Source organism: Pygocentrus nattereri, chromosome 1, assembly GCF_015220715.1.
Source record: "Pygocentrus nattereri isolate fPygNat1 chromosome 1, fPygNat1.pri, whole genome shotgun sequence".
NCBI lineage: Eukaryota > Metazoa > Chordata > Actinopteri > Characiformes > Serrasalmidae > Pygocentrus > Pygocentrus nattereri.
The window spans coordinates 49,535,504-49,556,839 of NC_051211.1; the positions used below are offsets into that span (position 1 = coordinate 49,535,504).

Genomic DNA, 21,336 nt, shown 5'->3' on the forward strand with positions numbered 1-21,336 from the left:
CTCACCTTCTTGAGCAGGCGTGTGTTGTCCTCGCTGACGTGCGAGATGCGTGTGATGACGTTGTTGAGGTAGAGGTCACTGAGTGTGGCGTGGTCTTTGCTCTCTCTCCTCACCTGGTTCAACAGCAGGTACCAGCAGTTCACAGGAGACAGTAGGTTCTGGTCTTTCCTGCACCAAACGCCACAAACCATATGGAAGAAACAAGTGTTTATGGGCCAAAAGCTAGCTGGCAAATATCACCAAGACATATTTTTACATTATTTGACAGAGGCTGATTATATAACCTCAGACTTAACATTTAAAAAGACATATGGGAAGAAAAAATACCAATTCCACTGGCTGTTTAGTGTTTCCCAAACCAGATTTCCATGTTTCGCAAGGCTTTCAAATAGTTAACATGGCAGGATCCTGGTAATAACATTTTGTAACCACACCAACAGTGCTATAACACTTGCTGGGTGGCCTCCGTGTCTGCCATTTTCTGATGCTGCTTTGTGGTTTTGCCTTCCAAAACCCACTAATGAACAATTTTCTTACATGTCCTCAGGAAATTTCCAGCTTTTAACAGGCCTCTCTACAGCGAGGGACTGCATGATGCTGGTTTAAAAGAAAAAAGGCTGATTCTGGGTAAAAGAAGCACATCTGCCTTCCTGAAAACTTCACTAAACATCACACGGTCACTGCAGGAAGCTGAGGAAACATATCCCAGCCCAGAGGAACTAAATGCACGACCCCTCTGTGCACACACAAAGAGTCCTCCGGAAACATTCCTGGTGTGACAAATATCCAGAATGACAAAACTTGGAATTTAAGGATACAAACATTTACAAAATGAAGAAAAAAAAAAAAATGCAACAATAACCTGAACAACTGCCCAACTGCCCCCCTCTCCTGCCTCCTGACAGATCTTATGTGCTAGCTAAAGCAGGGTTCCTATGCAGTCGTGGGCTGGAGGTTAGGGAACTGGCTCTGTGACCGGAAGGTTGCTGGTTCGATCCCCAGCGCCAACAGCACATAACTGAGCTGTCCTTGAGCAAGACACCTAACCCCCAATTGCTCCCCGGGTGCCGTGGATAGGGCTGCCCACTGCTCCGGGCAAAGTGTGCTCACTGCCCCCTAGTGTGTGTGTATTCACTAGTGTGTATGTGGTGTTGCACTTCATGGATGGGTTAAATGTGGAGGTGGAATTTCCCCGTTTGTAGGATTAAAAAAAGTATGACTTATCATTAAAAACCAAATGTTTCTTGCTTTGTTGAAATAAACTTGCAGAGTTTAATGAAGTAGACCACGCTAAAGTTTCAAAACATACCACTCGCTCCCCAGTCCACACATCCGCATCTTCGTTTCCACACATCTACCACACATCTTAGTTTCCATATGGAAACTAAGCTCCAAAAACATCCTGTTTTGACTTAAATGCTTTGTGATGTCACAAAAACCAACATATCTGCAAATATCTGCCTATTCGGCTTACAGCAGTTAAGCCCTGCCCACTCACGCTGACCTTACTTGCGCCTGGAAAGCGTTTTGCAACACAGTGCAGAACAACAAATCAGATCTAAGATCATTTACAGCACTATGCAAATGTTTGGGCACCCCTGGTGTTATAACGTGCATTAAAATCTGCAGAATAAAGTGACATTTAAGTCTGTTTCCGTAAAAGAATGTGTTCCAACTTATTTTCACCTGGAATATCAACAAAGCATGTAATTTGACCAAGACACAGTAAGAAAAACAGCCTGTTTAAATCTACAGAACAAAGCGAAGTTTGGTCCTGTAAAAATGATTGTTTTGGGTTCATAAAGCCACACAAGTGTCATAAACTGACCTCAATGAGGAAAAAAAACATATGGGCCACAGAGCAATTCACTTTACATGTATTATTTACTGAGGCATGAATCAAAGGCTATGAACGCATGACTTTCTCACACTCCAAACTGGCCAGGTTTGCTTTTGAGGATATTGATCAAATATGACCACCTGCTGAGCTGGATGCCTGGGTGCCATTTTGTTTCACCGATAGGAGTCTTGCACATTAGACAGAGCTGGCAAAAAGACAATAGGAAGCCATTTTGGAGCAGAAATGCTCTACAGTCACTGACTAATAGCACAGCTCTCAGCAGGCAAGCAGTGGGACAACCCTACGAGGACCTGCACACCAGCAGCGCCCAACACACCAGCGCCAGCTGTGAAGGAGAGAGAGAGAGAGAGAGAGAGAGAGAGAGAGAGAGAGAGAGAGAGAGAGAGAGAGAGAGAGAGAGAGAGAGAGAGAGAGAGGAGACAAATTGTCCTTTACTCTCTCCCTCTCTCTCTCCTCTTCTGCTGGAGAATGCTATCTGCATTAATGAGACTGTGATTGCAAACACACCCTGACAGATGATGAGCAGAATACATAAAGGAAGCAGGAGCAGTTATCTCCTAGTGTCTCTCTGCCAATTCTGATCTTTCAGGCAATAAGCGCAGTGGAGCATCACGGTTAAAATATTCTCAGCACCGCCTTTGCATTCATAGTGAACCAAACGAGAGAGAGAGAGAGAGAGAGAGAGAGAGAGAGAGATAGAGAGAGAGATAGAGAGAGAGAGAGAGAGGACTGGTTTCTGGCTACAACAATGGCTGGATGGGTGAGGACAAACAAAGGTTACTAGATCTGCATCAGTCTCCACTCAGTACAGCGTTTGCTCATCGTTTTTGCTCATAACCCCAGAGTCTCGGCCCCAGCCCCACTCACTTGTACTGCTGGTGGTCCTTGGTGCTGCGTGTTTTGGCCATGAAGCGTTCGGCCAGCTTCTCCAGGTTGCGCGAGTACTCGCTCTCTATCTCAGCTTTCTTACGGAAGAAATCCTGCAGGTCCTGCAGCAGCTGCACCCGCATCTCCGTCTGCTGTTCCAGACATTTCTGCTGCTCCACCAGCTGGGAGCGGATCTCTGCACAGAGACACATAACGAGAGAGCATAACGTCACTATACTTCACAATACAGAACATACAATCACCAAGCACTGTATTAGAAACACCTGCACACCTACTCACTCATGCAATTATCTAATCAGCTGATCGTGTGGCAGCAGTGCAGTGCATAAAATCATGCAGATACAGGACAGCAACTTCAGGTAACAGGTAGCTGTTGGTGCCAGACAGGCTGGTTTGAGTATTTCTAACTGCTGATCTCATTTACATTTTGGCAGATGCTCTTTCCCAGAGCGACTTATAATTTTGATAATTTTACACAGGTAGGTGAAGGTAGTGTTAGGAGTCTTGCCCAAGAACTCTTATTGTTATAGTGTAGGGTACTTATCCAGGTGGGGGACTACAGTATAGAAGGCAAAGTAGTAGGCAAAATGTAGCCTGGTCTGATGAATCGCGATTTCTGCTGAGGCACACAGATGCGAGGGTCAGAATTTGGCAATTGAATCCCTGGGCGCAACCTGTCTTGTGCACTTTTCTTTGTACACTTTGCGGCTGATGATACTAATCAATCATTGCTTGAATGGCACAACCTGTTTAAGTATTGTTGCTGACCGTGTGCATCCCTTCATGCTCCCAATTCCATCTGCTAATGGCTACTTTCAGCATGATAATGCACCATGTCACAAAGCAAAAGTCATCTTAAACTGGTCTCATGAACTCTGACTGGCCTCCAAGTCACCCATTCTAAATCCAACACAACCCCTCTGGGATTTGTCACATGAAAGTGCAAAAAATCTGCAGGAATTGCACGATGCAGTCATGTAAACATGAACCAGAATCTAAAAAGAATGCTTCCAACAACTCGTGGAATCCCTGCTGCGAAGAGAGGCCCTACCCAGTATTAGTAGTGTTTCTAATAAAGTGGTTGGTGAGCGTCCATCACAACATTCTTGTTTTTCAGAGGTTTGTTAGTGAGCTGGAACAAACAAAATGCACCAGCAAAGTAGTAACACCTGAAAATGACATAATGGGCTGACATCCAATCAGCTTCTCGTTACTACATAGTTCATGCAATAAAGCACTGGTTGTTAGGGTGTGACATCATGACAACCGGTGACAAGGTGCATCATGACCCCAACCTTGGCATGTAGGTTTGTTTCAACTTTGGCTATTAATGAGTGATGAATATAACTTTGTAATTTTTGAATATAGGATTTCAGTAGCCCACCAGAGTGTATTCCAGTCTTTTTTGCCAACTATTAGGTTTTTGGTCATATAATCATGAACATAAATTTGTCAGCCCCTTAGTTTAAACAGAACAGGGTTCTTAGAAGTGTTTGTTTAATACAGGTTCGAGACACTGGCTCTACCCATTAGTACTACATTCTATGTTCACACACCATGTATGAACTCATAAGTGTATCAAGTATTTTACAATGTCTTCCCAGTGGTTCAGCCAATCAGCTTTCAGAACTGGAATTAGCAGTACAGCCAAAAATGTATATTACAGTATAATCAAGATTAATGCTGCTTTCAGTATATACTGTATAGCCATAAGTAATAAATAAGCTCTGGCGTTTCAGCCACACCGATTGCTAAAAGGTGTACAAAATCAAGCACACAGCCACGCAATCTCCATAAATAAACACATGCAGTATAAGGGGTCGTACTGAAGAGCTCACTGGTTTTAAAAATGGTATGGCCATAGGATGCTGTCTTTGTCACAAGTCAGTTTGTGAAACTTCTGCCCTGCTAGATCTGCCCTGGTCAACTGTAAGTGCTATTATTATTAAATGGATTGCTTTCTACCCCTAAGTCTAAAAGTGAGTGTACGTGAGGCATTATATGGCACACAAGAGGTGAGGTAATTACAACATTTTGCACTGCACATTTGCTGCATTATCTGTGTATCTGTGGCATTCTGGTATACATCGTCCACTACTCTGGAATATTTAGCTACCTTTGCCACAACTCAGTCTATGAAAATTCTACCCCACTAAATGTGCCCCAGTCAACTGTAAGTGCTATTACTGTGGAATTGAATTGTCTAGGAGAAACAACAGCTGAGCTGTGAAGCAGCAGACCATGCAAACTCAGAGTGGGGGGTTGCTGAGTGCTGAAGCGTGTAAAAATGACCTATCCTCTGTTGTATCACTCACAAGAGTCCCAAACTGCCTCTGGAAGCCACATCAGTAAAAGAACTAAGTTAACTGCACACTATTCGCTATGCCAAGCATCAGAAGCACACTGCCACCAGACCAGTATACAGCCCTGCCAACTGGAACTAAGGCCACGTTTACACAGCAGTTTAAAAAGGCAAAAATCGGATTTTCTCACCAAATCCGATTTTTATTGTTTGACTGGTCTTTAAAATTTTTTGTTGACATTATCTTTAAAATGTGACCTATACACGACATTAGTCTGAACAGATCAGCTTCTAAACGACCTGCATGTGCAAAAGAACAAAGCTTCACGTGGCGTGCTTGTCCACAGGTAAACAATCATGACAATCAAATCAGAATTGAAAATGTCAGATTCAATGCATTTTTTGCTGTTCACACTGACACAAGGCCACTTTTACCTGCTGTGTAAATGTAGCCTAACAATATTTTGCTGTGTCCTTAATTTTAGAGTTGCCTGTTAATCAAAAGAATTGCCCAGCCATAGTGAACACAAACTCATTTTGCAGTCACGCACACTTTGAATACAATGTGACGGCTACAGTGACCTGAGACATCCGCGCTTTATGCTTAGGTGACGCATGCAACTGAACAGTGCAGGGCACAGTAGTAAAGAGAACGGGAGAATAAATCCACGCTCAGCTGAATGTCTGAAGCAAAGGGCAGATTTTCTGCCTCTCCAAACCCTGCCGACATTCATCCTCTACAACACGCCGCCATCACAACTCGCTGCGGTTGCCAAGACAACAGGTAGTGGAGTACCCCGTGGGGATTAGAGTGTGTGTCTGTCTGTCTGTGTGTGGAGCATGTGTGCATTCAGGATTCTTCCTTTCTCCTATTTTGCTGCACCCCTCCTTTTCCATGATCCTGTGCTTTCCTCTCATTTTCTTCTCCACATCTCTCCCTCCCTCCTTCCTTCTCTCGCTCGCTCACTCGCTCTCCAACAGACCAACTGCTTAATGTCACACTGGCTCCCCCTCTCCACCAGAGCTGAATCTCAGATGAGATGGCTGGCAGCCTGTGCGCTATGTGTGGGAGGGTGTGCGTGGGATGGCGGGTGGGAGTGTGAGTATTGGAGAGTGATCATATTAATCGGAATGTGTGCGACTGTGTGTGTGTGTGTGTGTGTGTGTGTCTGCTTTTCTCATTGGAGAATTGGATTATGACCAAGGTGACTCTTCTGGCAATGTGAGAGAGACAAACGAAGAGAATGAGAGAAAAGAAAAGTGAAAAATTAAAAATAATGTGTGACAATGTCACTTCCTCTGTTCAAGAGGGAAAATATCAAAACATCAGTAACAACTCAACTGCATGACTGCAATTGCTATAAGACTGGACTGTATGGCTGGAAGCGCTATAAAGCGCTATAAGACCAGACTGCATGATTAGATGCGCTATAAAGTGCTATAAGACTGGACTGCATGAGTAGATGCGCTATAAAGCGCTATAAGACTGGACTGCGTGGCTGGAAGCGCTATAAAGCGCTATAAGCCTGGACTACATGGCTGGAAGCGCTATAAAGCGCTATAAGACTGGACTGCATGGCTGGAAGTGCTATAAGACCGGACTGCATGGCTGGATGTGCTATAAAGCATTTTAAAGACTGGACTGCATGACTGGATGCACTATAAAGCACTATAAGACCGGAGTGCATGACTGGAAGCGCTATAAAGCATTTTAAGGATGGACTGCATGACTGGAAGCGCTATAAGACCGGACTGCATGACTGGAACCGCTATAAAGCGCTATAAGACCGGACTGCATGACTGGAAGCGCTATAAAGCGCTATAAGACCGGACTGCATGACTGGAAGTGCTATAAGACCGGATTGAATGACTGGAAGCGCTATAAAGCGCTATAAGACCGGACTGCATGACTGTAAGCGCTATAAAGCGCTATAAGACCGGATTGCATGACTGGAAGCGCTATAAAGCGCTATAAGACCGGATTGCATGACTGGAAGTGCTATAAGACCGGACTGCATGACTGGAAGCGCTATAAAGCGCTATAAGACCGGACTGCATGACTGGAAGCGCTATGAAGCGCTATAAGACCGGACTGCATGACTGTAAGCGCTATAAAGCGCTATAAGACCGGATTGCATGACTGGAAGCGCTATAAAGCGCTATAAGACCGGATTGCATGACTGGAAGTGCTATAAGACCGGACTGCATGACTGGAAGCGCTATAAAGCGCTATAAGACCGGACTGCATGACTGGAAGCGCTATAAAGCGCTATAAGAGCGGATTGCATGACTGGAAGCGCTATAAGACCGGACTGCATGACTGGAAGCGCTATAAGGCTTTGCTATCATTACTTTGCTGAATATTTTGTGATAGGTCATTTACATACAAAGATTATGTAATTCCGATTACAGATTAAGACTGATGTGTTTATCTGCTCACTAGATTAGTGTTTTATTAGCTTTATTAGTTTCATTTATTATACACAATAGTAATATAGAGTTATTAGACTATTAATAGTTATCAGATACCAATAGTGTTAGTACTAATGATAATAGTGCTATACTTACAAATAAGAGGAGACATCCACTTTAGAACAAAGGATATTAAGCAAAAGTCCATAGCATGAGTTCCCACTCACTCTTACAGCTTGGATGGTTAACCAGTGTAGAGAAGTCATTAAACTCTCATTGTTTTTAACAGTTCTTTCTCAGTGTTTGACCAGAATGCAATTGTTCTTGATTTGGCCTTTTGTATCCCAGCCATTGTACATTCCAGCAGGGCAACGTCCCAAAAATAAGCAAGCCAAGTAAGATGAGGAGGAGTGGATGGTTCAAATTATAGCTTCCTTTTTGGCTGCTGTGAGGAAAATCCTTTTTCTGATGGAAAGAAAATGATTCTCAGAGTCATCGAGTGGAAGGAAAGTCCACACATCTTTGTATAAATATTTTCCCAAAATAGTAGAATATCTTGACCATCAGCTGAATTTAACATAGTGGGGAAAAAACCATGTAGTTACTGAATATCACACCTTAGTATGTAGCAATCCTGGGATTTTGAGAGGTTAAACTTGCCATTTTTCAGCAAAGAAAATGTGCACAGACCAAATTTTATTTGCTGAAAAACAGCACAATTAACCTCTTAAAATCCCACGCTTATTACATACTAAGGCTTAATGTTCAGTAACTACAGGGACTTCAATGCAAACTGGCTGAGCTATTCTAAGCTTATAGAAGTGTGTAATGAAACTTTGGGCCCATTGGTGGCCATTTAAGGGGTTAAGTGTGTTCTTTGTAGATAAGGTGTTGCTTTATTTTTACTCACAAAAACAACCAAACATGTAATTTCCTCCCACGGGTGTGCAATCCTTTGCATAAGTCTGTACTGTACTACTGATCTGGAGTCTAACTCTGTGACTCATTTCCACTATGAGCCTTAAATATATATGGGCAGATGACCGTGCTTTAAAAACACACAAGAAAAAGGGAAACAAACCATATGATGACTACATGCGCTGGTAACGTCTGGAAGAAAGAGAGCAGTGTGTTATTGCCAAGCTAGCATGTTTCACTGTTGAGGCCACATGCACTACTGTACAGCCATCAAACTGCTGGACAGTGCACTAATGGCCACTCGCTACTTTTCACATGCTTTGTGACTTTTCTTTCTACAACAGCTTGATTTTACCCTTCATGATACAAGTGAAATGTAGGTTTGGGCTGGTTGGCCTTAAAATAAACATTCCCAAATATTCCATTGGTCCTATGAAGAACCTTTAATTGGAATAGAACAGTTACATTATGCAGAGGTTCTTTAAACCTTGAAAAGTAGTGATGCTTGATGATATTCGAAATGTAGGAAAAATGTATAAGCATTAGACAGATGTTTAGATTTGGCCGATATTTAATACTATTTCACATGTATTTACTGTACTTTAGGTTCTTTAGGTGAGACTGGGTTACTGCGCTAAAATATCTGCATTTTATTTTATTCAAATACATCCATAATTATCTACAGATACATTTCTCTGCAATTCTCATCTGTCTACATTTTATACACGTTCATGTTTCAGCCACAGCACAGATGTACAAGAAAATATTGGTGCATCACTATTTAAAAGGTTCTTATTTAAATAGCACACTTACAAAAATCAAAAGGTTCTTTAAGGATCGAAAAGGGGCTCCTTTATGGCATCACTTCAAGGAACATGGGCAGTGTTTACATTCCAATTGAATACATTCCGATTTACATGCTCACTACAAGTAATATGATCCAAAATGGCACGTATGCATGGAGCACCACTTAGAGTAAACATTACCATGATGGTGAACGTCACGTGAGTCCAGTCAGAGTGAGATGAGCAGCAGTGAGCAGTGCTTGTGTTTTTAATTGCTTTAAAATGATGTCAGACTCAGAAAAATGTACCTCACAGGTCCTTACTAAAGAAGGCCGAGAGGAAGACGTCGTGTTCTGAGACACATAAGCTAGACGTCCGTCCCACCGCCGTTTTTTAAAGATCAGAGCATAAACTTCGTCTCCTCTGCAGACCAGTTTCTGCTCCGTCATGTTGAACGTTATTAACTTTCACTATGACGCGACGAACATGCAGAACGTACTTAAACTTTCTGACTGGGAATGCAATCGGACACAGGCGTTTACATGGATGTTATTCTTCTATTTAATGGATTATTTACAGGATTACACACCTCGTTCAATCGGATAGAAACTGTATTCCGAATGGCCTCAAATCGGAATAGACTATTCCAACTGAACGTCAATATTTGAACTCTTTAAATCTCTTGACCAGTTTTTCTTGGTTAGAATAATTCTTTTTAAACTTTCAGATTTTTCAAAACTTCTGCATAAACCAATGAGTAAACAGTGAGTAAAGTCATTCAGAGTACTTTGATGTGAAATGCTCTATTCTAGGCTACGTTTACACAGCAGATAAAAGTGGCCCAAATCTGATTTTCTCACCAAATCCGATTTGTTTGCCTGTTCACACTATTTTTTTAAATGTGACCCATATGCGACATCAGTCTGAACAGATCTCGCTCACAAACCGACCCGCATGTGCAAAAGAACAATCCTTCACGTGGCTCATCCAGACATAAACAATCATGAGGACTAGTGAATGCTGGACACTCCCAGTTTCTTCTTCGCCAGCATTACAGGAGCGATTATGAAGTTCCAGTGGTCGACAGCTGGGCTCATCACCCACATCGGATTGGATATGGATCGGATCTCAGTACCACATATGAAAGCGTCTCAAATTGGAATTGAAAATCTCAGATTCAGTGCGTTTTTTGCTGTTCACACTGACACACAGACACACATCTGTGTCACAAATTAGGAAAAATATTGGATTACTGAAGATTACATTACATTATATATATATATATATATATATATATATATATATATATATATATATATATATATATATATATATATATATATAATACAATTTTTTTGCAGTCACTGTGAAGTTCCTTGAATCTGACCTTTGAACTTGTGACCTGTGTAAGCTTGTCTTACCCTGAGGCGTAAGCATAAGCCTGACCCAGGCTGTCGCCATGGCAACAAGGCATCTGCTCCTCAACCGGAGAGCGAGAGAGTGTAGGCATGCTGTACAGCATTGCTAACAGTCCACACACACACACACACACACAGCCTGAGAACCAGATTCCAAACCACACACAGTCACTAAACATCTGCATACAAACAAACAAACATGCTCTCTGACACAACAGTGCACAGCCCTCATGCCCTGATCCCTCACAGCATCACCCAATACTACCTCCTCCTTTGCTCTCATCAGTATATCAAAGGAATTAGTGATAATGCATGGCAGAGAATACATCCATTAATTACACCATCCAACGCAACCAAACTTGTAAACGATCAGCATCAATCAACACCTCACTCCATCATTTCTCCTGCTCCCGTTAATAAGCTGTGCAACAGCTTTCTTCATACTAATTTTGCTCAAAACACAGGGCGATTCAAAAAGATTCATCCAATTTCAAAGCGCCATATTTTTACATCCATGAGGCGTTTAGGAACCAATCACATACCAACTGAAAGAGGGGGTCATTCAGTTTATGACTGTCAGTATGGCAGTGAACCTCCAACAGCTCAGAGCATTCAACGTTCCAACGATTCCAAGAAAAAGGTCACCAGCATCACCAGATCTCATGCCGGGTGACTATTTTTTTGTGGGGGTACATTAAGGATTCTATTTATGTGCTGCTCCCAAAAACACTGGATCTCCGAAATCACACTGAAAGAGCTGCGGGTGCAGTGACACCCGGCATGCTCAATCGAGTATGGGATGAGTTTGACTATGGCGTTGATGTCTGTACAGCTGGAGGAGGTTCATACTGAGCACTTGTACAATTACATAAACTTTATGCTCAATTAAACCATTTACAGTGAAACCATTACAAGTGAAATAAATCATTTTGAAACCGGGTGTATGGTGAGAATAATGAATTGTGAACAGAATCACAGGCTGGGCGTATCATTCATAGTGTGGTCAAGTCAGTTCTGACTCCTCCTGACCATATCGTTGACAAGTATCTCCAAAACAATAACTTTACAGGAGAAGGCAAAAACATTCTGTACTGTCAATGCAAGTTAAAGAGATTTTATTCAAAGCAGTTTTGGAGCATTTCTATTGGTCCAGTCATCATGAAATTATCACACAATGGAAAGGACAGCTGCTGAACTCAAATTATGCAGAAAAATAAACAAAGCAAAAAGGAGATGCTTTTTTTGGACAGTGAGGATACGAATACTGTTTTTCCTGAGTGTCCTGTCTTCTGTTTGGGTCTTCAGGCTTCTCAAGGACTTATTCATTACTCCTCTGATTGTATCCATTCATTCTATTACTGGCTTAGGGTGGGGAATGAGGCAAAATTATCATATCACAATACTAAAAAAAGAGTTGTTTTCATGATATACACCTTATTTTAACACACACTACACCAGTAGTGCCACATTTAATAATAATAAAAAAAAAGAAGCCATCAAAAGTCTGGGCACAAGGATTTTTATTACATTTTTCACATTCAGGTGTTCTTATGTTCTGTACTGCCAATATCCATAATACTCTCAGGGAAGCATATAGTTAACCTGGATAAAATAAAATAAAAACAATATAATATTGATATTGCCCAGCTCTACTTCACCTACAGGATTTGCAAAATCCTAACCAGTGTTGAAAATCTGAAGACTCCACACGACAGATTGCACTGATTTTTTGTCCTTAGATGTCTTTCATCAAAGTCCCCCTCTCCCCACAAGATCTGCCCAGAAGAAAAAACTCCACGCTTTCAGATTATGCTGACGGTGCCATCTCTTAGAACCTGAGATCTGGCAGAATTTCTTGTGAACAAACGTGACTTTAGATCAAAATACACACAGCATAGACTACAGTGAGATTTCTGTAGTTCTGCATGCACTTAATACCAGGAAATAAAATGTTTCATTTGTTTGTTGTCAATGTCGAATAAGATGCAAATAAATTTTCCCTTCCATTCAGCTTAGCTCTGATTGGTTAATGGTCTTTCACTCATTATATCAACACTGTGCTTCATATGAGACAATCTGGCATTCCCCACACTTCATGATGCTGAGTCCTCAATACTGAACATGCTTAACATGTTATGATTCTGAATGAAGCTGGTCAGTATCGGACAGTGAGTAGATCGGAAGGCTAATGAAGGGATGTCACACACCCCACACCACAGGATAATCTGGGAAGACAGACATTTAAGACCTGAAGGGAAATCGGAAATGCTTTTGGCCCAATTACTCTGTACTGTGGGCCTCGTCCTCTGCAACTCCTCCCTAAGTACCCTCTCAATCCCTCACTTCATCTAACCCCCCACTCCTCTCTCTCTCTCACTCATCTAAAAAATCTCACTGGAGTTTTGGCATCTCTGCCCATGCCTCGAGAATCATTATAATATGTCAGAGTGGTCTGGCTCAATACTCTCATTTACAGTGTGTGAGTGTGTGCGGGTGGGTGTGCGTGAGACAGACTGCTGCTCATCACACAAATGCTGTTAACTGCAGGAAATCACATTGTGCTCATTAAGTTAGACAGAGAGAAAAAATGAGAGAAAAGGAGGAAGAATGAAAGGCAGGAAAGGGCCTCTTTAGAGTCAGTCCGGTTTGCTCAGTTGTTAGTCTTGCTCCCAAGCTCTCTTGCACACCAGAAAGCTCTGGGTAAGAGTTTCTGATCAGCAGACGTACTAATAAGTCTCTCTTTCCCCCACCAGAAATGGCAAAAAAAATGCTTGAGGAACAACTGTGTGCATCCAATTTTGGATTTCCATGACAAAAACCACACCAGGCGCCGTATCTGAAAAGCCTCCAGCATTGTAGAGGACGCCACACACCCCTCAAACCAACTGTTCTCACTTCTGCCATCTAAAAGAAGGTGGCACAGCTTTTGGGCCATCACAGCCAGACTGTGAAACAGTTCCACAAGCCATCAAATTTCTCAGCTCCCATAGACTGAACTGATGGACGCCCCCACATAGACACACATGCATAACAAAGGACACCATCCCTCTCACCACGTCTTGCAATTCCACACTATGTCTGAGATGCTGTAATTAAATGTAACTAATGCATTTCATACTGAAATACTTAATATGATTTATATACGTGGTCAACCAAACGCTGCATTCCATTGCTGTTGTTCTGGTTGCTACCTAAGTGACTGCTATGTTCATATATATGTTAGGCCCGGGGTCGGCAACATGCGGCTCCACAGAAGAATTTGATTTTTAGGCAAAAATAAAAATAATCCTCATTTGCAGGAATGAAGCTCTGCTGATCGTTCAGCACAGCTTTAAAAATAAATGGTCTTAAATGCTTGAGTTCACCTTGCCTAGCTAGTAGCTACGAAAAGGCAAGGGAAATATTTAAGATAAACGTCGATAGTTTGGAGACAAATGCACTTTTAGAGCCCTCAGCTGGTTTCCTGTTAGGTTTAATCCGTTACAAGAAAAGGTCAAACACTAAAAAGCAGCGACGCTGAAGTTCTTCTCATTCCAGTTTTCCCGTTACACCTTAAATGGAGACCCCGGACTGTTGAGCAACTGACGTTGTACATCAAGCAAGAATGGGAAAGAATTCCACCTACAAAGCTTCAACAATTAGTGTCCTCAGTTCCCAAACGCTTACTGAGTGCTGTTAAAAGGAAAGGTGATGTAACACAGTGGTAAACACGCCCCTGTCCCAACTTCTTTGGAACGTGTTGCAGGCATCAAATTCAACATGAGTGAATATTTGCAAAAAACAATGAAGTTTATCCGTTTGAACGTTAAATATCTTGTCTTTGTAGTGTATTCAATTGAATATAGGTTGAAAAGGATTTGCAAATCATCGTTTGTAATTATGTTTTACACAACGTCCCAACTTCACTGGAATTGGGGTTGTAAGTGTGTAAAAATGATGTAAGTTTCGGTTCTGCCTCAAACATTCAGTGATCGCTTCACGACAACTTTGATGTCTCCTCACCACTTTCTGTGCTTAAGGAGTCAAAATCACAATAAAAAGGAAACATGTGAAACTGTGGCCTGTGTCACGGAGTCTGCTTCTTTGTCTTTTTCCATCTGGACAAAAATAAACCCCACGCTTAGCTGTAGTGGTATGACAGATATGCGCATTTGTTCTTTCACTGCGGGAAGTTCCTCCAGAGAATTTTACCTGCTACCACTGTATCTCTTCAGTTTCAGAAAAAAATAACAGCATTTGGCACAATGCCATCGAGGAACTGAACGGGACAGGTACCATTCACCGCAAACACTGTAAAATGGCTTGAGTGACAGCTGTAAGTTCTGCCTCTTCTTTATGGCTGCCATATCCGCATCTTCCTCTAAAACAGCCCTTATCTGACGTAGTGCTGAACTGGACTGAGGCAATTCAGTATCGCAATATTCTTTAAATATATCACTTTATTCATATAATACGTCACACAATGGGATTATATTCATGCTTCCCCAGCAGGGATACTTTACAAAGATCAGAACCTTACAAAGTACTATAAAAGGTAAACCAGAGGGAATCTCATGAAGCGCCGAGCAAAAGAATCCGAAGCACCCAGCCAATGACACACATTACCTTTTAGATCATGGATGCAATGTGCATCCTACAGAAAACAGCTTGTAAATCTGGAAACAAACTGTTTGGCAATAGGGATGATTTATGGTAGAGTGTTATCACAAACATAATACTTATGTATCAATAAAAAACAAACTAAAAATCAGTTCTGCTTTGTGACTCCAGGGAAGTATTTCACAAAACAGGATTTCTGATTTAGACAGGTAACGCAAGCCCAAAGACTGTCCAATAGAAACACCCCTCCACTCTTTTCCTATTGGCCAGGCCGGACAGGCTGAGGTTTTCTGGTGAAACTGAGAAATCCTGCATTGTGAAATACCGCCCAGTCCCAATATACAGACATATCACTACAGGTGCCATACCACCCAGTACCACACAGTACTACTCCACACTAAAGATGGCACAAGACCACTTTGGCTTTTCTGACTTGAGTGTCGACTGACAGCAATCCAATATTTCATCTTTACAAATGACAGCTTCAAAATGAGCCATTTTTAATTAAAACATTGATCACTTAAAATGAGCGCCTAAAAGTAGGCCATCATTCGAAAAAGTAGGCCATCATTTGAAACTACTCAAACGCTCTACTGTTCCACTGGAAGAACCACACAGTTAACATCACATCACACAGTGAGCGCGAGTGCTGTTGCTAGATTTGTTGCAGGACTGCGCCATATCAGTCGTGGCCAGTTGAATATCAGTTGAAGTTCTTCTTAAGGTATTTACTCCGTCATGGGCATTATACCAGTATGTAAATGAATGCAGATAACATGACGTATGGACGGTGCAAAACAAGCTGATTCCCTCACCTCCCGTGTAGGGAGTTCCAGCCTGAGGTCACTTAGTCCGGTGTATTGTCAATATAGCAGACATCAAATGAACGAAGAATTAACATGCTGCACCATTTAAGGTGGAATGGGAAAATTCAAACAAGATGCTGGTGATTAGGAAGCCAACTTCAGCTTCGTACCATTTTTGCCAGGCTCAGAGAAGCTGATGTGGGCTTTACATACACTTGGCGCTGTTTAGAAAGCGATATTGACGTGTCTGTATATTGTTCGTTTCTGTTTGCACTGTTTCACTGCAGATTAACTGCAGTTGTTAAATATGGTTCTTATTAAATGGAGACATCCAGAATAATACTCTTTTGTTAATCTGCAAAAAAGGTTTACTTAAGCATCTAAAATGATTATTTGGAAAAAAAAACAAACAAACACACAAACACACTATACCGTGATATATATATCGAAACGGTCAGTAATCTTAATTATATATATTATTCTTCTTCCTTCCGATATCCAAATCTAGCATTTTCTGCGATCAGCCTGAAGCTGACACCTGTCAGTATTGATAAGTCTCTACCCTACAAGGCTCATTCAGGCCTGTTTGAAAGGCAGCTGTGTTTATTGGTGCTGAAAGCAAATCTCTCAGCACTAAAGCAGTAGGACTCAGCTCAGGGGGTGAAACATGTCCAGTCCATGCTTTTACCTGCAAATCAAAGCTGATCTGTTGCTAAATCTGCATCATTCCATGGCCTGTAGAACAAGTTTTACTCTAACACTTGAGTCCAGTCTTGGTCTCTTAACTGTACATGAACGGTCAAAGTCTTGTCATCATTGGGACGTGTCTCTGTCTCGGGGCAAGGTGGAAAGTGTTCTCATGAATCTTTCCATGACGGCTTGCCTGGGTATTATTTGTTGATGTTCACCGGTTCCAAAATTCAAACATCCACTGAGGACTGATCAGAATGTTTCCACTGTGTTTTCATTTAACAATAAAAATGAATTTATATTCATTTGACATTGGGAAGTGATTCTTAGTTCCAAAAGACTAATATTTAATAATAACAACATTGTTAACATATTAAATAACATATAATAAAATTTGTAGACTATAAATTATTGAATGTTATATTTTTCAAAATACATTTTAAACTCTTTATTATGTCGACCAGAGGAGGGTGGGTTCCCCTTCTGAATTTTGGTTCCTCTCAAGGTTTCTTCCTCTTTGTGAGTTTTCCCTTACCACTTTGGTCACTGGTTCGCTCACAGGGACTCGGACCTGGAATTTTGTCTAAAGCTGCGTTGCGACAACATCTGTTGTAAAAAGTACTATATGAATAAACTTTGACTTGTATATCGTGTATAACGAGTTATAATGAAACTCCTGGACTCCGGTTTCATGTGTCCAAGCCTTGGTTTTGCCTCAAACTACCTCTAGTGGTCTTGACTATAAGTTTATGTAGAAGTACATTCCTTTTTTTTTACCAGTGCAAATCCATAACCCACATGCAGCCTCCCACAAAGGATGAATGGTCAAGAGCTTTAAGAAACAAGTGTGACCATACCGCCAGTATCCAGCTGAGCTCAGAAACGCACTGCTGGCCTGTAGACCACTTTAAGTTGAGCAGGCTTACATGCATTAGTACTCAGCCTTATCATTGCCATTCCAAGAACAGCGTTTATAAGCAGGCCAATCCACTGCAGGCCACACTGCCATAAATAGATTAATGGATCGATATTTATACTTGATTAATGGGTCTTTGCAGGGCTCACTTAATACATGCAGACCAAACGAAAGAGCCGCTCTGGAGGCGCCTGATGCTTTGACTGAGTTTTTGCTCATGTTTTAACCAAATGAGATGTGAATTGCAGGGTGTTCACAATAAATTCTACTATAAATATAAAAGCACAAACAAGACCAAGATCACAGTCATTTCTGAGTATAAATCACAGGTTGCTTGCTGTCTCATAAGAGACGTACACCTCTCAGTGCTGAGTTTCCCTGTGTTCCCAGTAAACGAAAGGCCATCTCTCATCAGTACACTGGTGTCCCACTGAGCATTGCACCTAAAAAAGCTGCTGTTCTGGACAGAACCACCAATTACACATCCTGTAACCAACTGTATGATGGAGTTGTAGACTTTAAAGGAATACTCCAGCATCTCTTTCTGCCACATGGCTGATTATAACAAATGGTCATTTTTCTGGAACCCCCTTGCAAGCACAGCCAAAACTGACCACATTTTGCAGGAGTGGGAATCTCTAGCCACATCACAATTCAATTGGATTTCAGTTCATGGTACAAAGATGTGGTTATAAAAATTGCATTTCTATAGCCTATATACATTATGATTTTTACCTGTTTGTCATTAACAGGTATTGCTGGTTTAGTTGAACTGTAATGCAGCCTAAACTCTCCACGCTTATTAAGTCTACAGGATTGTGCCACTATCTCATATTTTTAAAGCAAAATCTAAAAAGGAAGAAAAAAGATGAACGAAGAAAAAAAAAACATTTGTATTTGACCTTTTTAATTCTGTCACACATTACAGTACAGTCCATAGCATGTGTCACCAGAAACTTTGGGACCTGATGAAATATTTCAATACAAAAAGCTTATAATAGACACTGATGTACATTTTTCTTTGTATGCAGCAGTGTTGCTGTTGATTATTCATAAAGTCAAACATTCGCATTTCATTGCTAACACCTGCATTTTATTTCTCCTCCAAGCTGAGCTGCGCCAAAGTATCCCGCTTCAGAACGCCTCCAAGTGTGCATGAGTATTTTACAGTAAGGGAAACTTAATATTTGCAAATGCAATTTTTTATGGCCAGTATTGTGAGTGCAATTTAAATTGTGATTATTTTCTATAAATCAAAGGTTCAGGCCTGTTTTTTGGCCAAGAAGACCAGCATATCCATGTATTTTCTAAGGCTTGAACGCTGGGTGTACTGTGCATAGGGCTGCGTACCATTTACATCTGAACCAGTACCAATACACAACGTTTTTTGTATCCTCTGTAACTTCAATTCCAATGTTTTTTTCATTATTTAGAACATTTTACACACCACACAAAATAAAGCCCCTCTTTAACCCCCCTCTCCCCTCCAAAACGGTCCCTACAACCTCCATCCTGCCACAGCCTGTCACCAGGGCAGCGAGCATGCAGTCTCAAAAGAAGCAAAAAAAAGCCCCATTTTCTCCAACAACAACTCCTCCACCTAGCTAATTAATTACCTGAAGATGCTGAAGTTGTTGATGCCTCATTTAGTTTCGTCATCCATGGAGGGTCAGCTTCTTTGGTGCTGACTGCTGTTAACGTTACCTGTAGCTGCTGCGGGGGGCTTAGCTTTCAAGCTATCCAATGCAGCGCACTCTTCAGCCTCTGGATATATTTTGTGCTTGACCAGGTGTTTCATCAGGTTAGATGTGTTGCCTGGACAAGTTTTGAAAAATGTAAGTATACCTGAGGCCGCGTTCGTGTCACCACAGCCCTCACTGTGTGTTGGGTATGAACGGAAATTTGGCATTAACTGGTTTAAAGTGAATCGGTACTCGGGAGGACTGATGTAATTCAGTCGGTTCTCTCAACCCTAAGTGTGCCAGACTGCCAGCTAGCTGTGATTGTGTTGCCAGCACATGTGTCTTGGGTTCTTTATGATTGAACTCAGAGATCTCAAACTCAGGTCCTGCTTAACCCGGTCTTGCTAAACGTGAGTGAAATGCTGGCAAAAACAGAGGTTAGTAAGGTGTTCTGAGCAGATCTGTTCGGGTATGTTTACCACTTTGTCATCAATGAATGCACAAAGTCAGATTTAACTACCGGTCTAAATAAGAAAATAGCCAAGTCAGTTCTGGCTAAATTACTGCCACTGTGTTTTTTTTTCATTTGAATGGTTCATCTTGCATGCGGAGCTCTGTCTAAAGCAAGCACCAGCCTAAAGCTAAATTTTCTTTAGAGTGTAACGCTGGGTTGACGACTCGCACACTCACAGATAAAAGATAAACCATAAGGTTTATTAAAAAACAGGATTAGCTGAAATAACAGGGTTAACACCAGACCAGGTCAGAAACCAGATTAACAAAACACAATACATGGGCAAGAAAAACAAGCAAGGGTCATAACCAAAGAGTAAACGCACAGGTAGATTTAGCCAAAAGGGACAAATCTGAGAATCGGAGACAAGAAACAGAACAAGGTCATAAACAGGGTAGCTAGCAAATAAGAGTCCGGCTCGGTATACAGTGATGGAACAGGGGCAATACTTCACAAAGAAAGAACGCAAACAGACAGGTTTACATACACAGGCACACAGTTAGTGGAATCACATGACAAACTAAGGGATTCCGGGAAGAGGAGTCCCAGAGGAATTACAGCCCAACTAAGAACCAGGAAGGGTGACACAGCTTTTGTTGGTTAACCAGCCACAGTTTCTGGTGGGTAAACCAAATCTACTCATCACACCTAAAAATTCAACTACTGGGGACAAAAAGATTTGTACGCAGGTTTTGAGGATAAATTGTGAACGTTATGGACCTTGCGAAGCTCCAGGCTGGTAGTCAAAGCTCATCTACAGGCAGGATTCTGTGTTATTAGGTTGAATTTCCCCATTTAAAGCTTGCTGAGACAAAACACTTGTTAATGTCGGCAATAACAGCTTGTTGTTTGAACACTACACTCTTTTAAATTGCGGTTTTAATATAAAACCGATATAATTTTTCAGCCCTGGGGAATGTGATAGGTGTGGTGACTACTTTGGTGGTGTTGTGCTCAATAAGTGGTCTGGAGACTCCCCATTGAACACTCTTGGACATCAGGGCTCAATTCCACAGTGCTCTAAAGTTTATTGTGGTTTTGCACACAAAGTATTTACACTCGTGAGAAAAAAATGAACAAGACAAAGCTGTTACCAGAACCTACATAAAAATCTGATCATATGATTTTATGAACTGCTTTCCCACCTCTAATATTGAGCTGTTATTCTTCAATGTTTGAAACCAAATCAACAACATTTTATAACAAATCGCAGATTTAATGAACTTTCATTTCAATACCTTCCCATGTAGGACCCACAATAATAGCAATCTATGTTCTGCAAGCCTCTGCTATGAATGAGAATGTGTGCTGTGTGCGCGTGTCTTACGAGAGCTCGGGCTTTTTGGCTGGACAGTGGCCAGTGCTGCAACCCAACATCAAATCTCATTACAACCAAACACACTAAACAGAGCATTAAGGCACTGTCGAATTGCTTTCTGTGTGTGATACTTGTGCCCAGCCTCTGGCAAAAAGCTTGAAAAACACTCACACTCACATATATATATATATATATATATACACACACACACACACACACACACACAC

The 21,336-nt window shown here is 41.5% G+C and overlaps 1 protein-coding gene across 1 annotated transcript in view; it reads right to left on the bottom strand.

Moving 5' to 3' along the window:
• The window catches only part of srgap1b (SLIT-ROBO Rho GTPase activating protein 1b), a 66,577-nt gene that overhangs the window by 36,822 nt on the left and 8,419 nt on the right, over nucleotides 1-21,336 (bottom strand). Inside the window, exons 2-3 of the mRNA XM_017698910.2 lie at nucleotides 2,729-2,924; nucleotides 6-168 (exon numbers count right to left, since the gene is read on the bottom strand). Of these exons, the coding sequence (XP_017554399.1) occupies nucleotides 6-168; nucleotides 2,729-2,924 (359 nt within the window). The remainder of the gene's footprint in view (nucleotides 1-5; nucleotides 169-2,728; nucleotides 2,925-21,336) is intronic.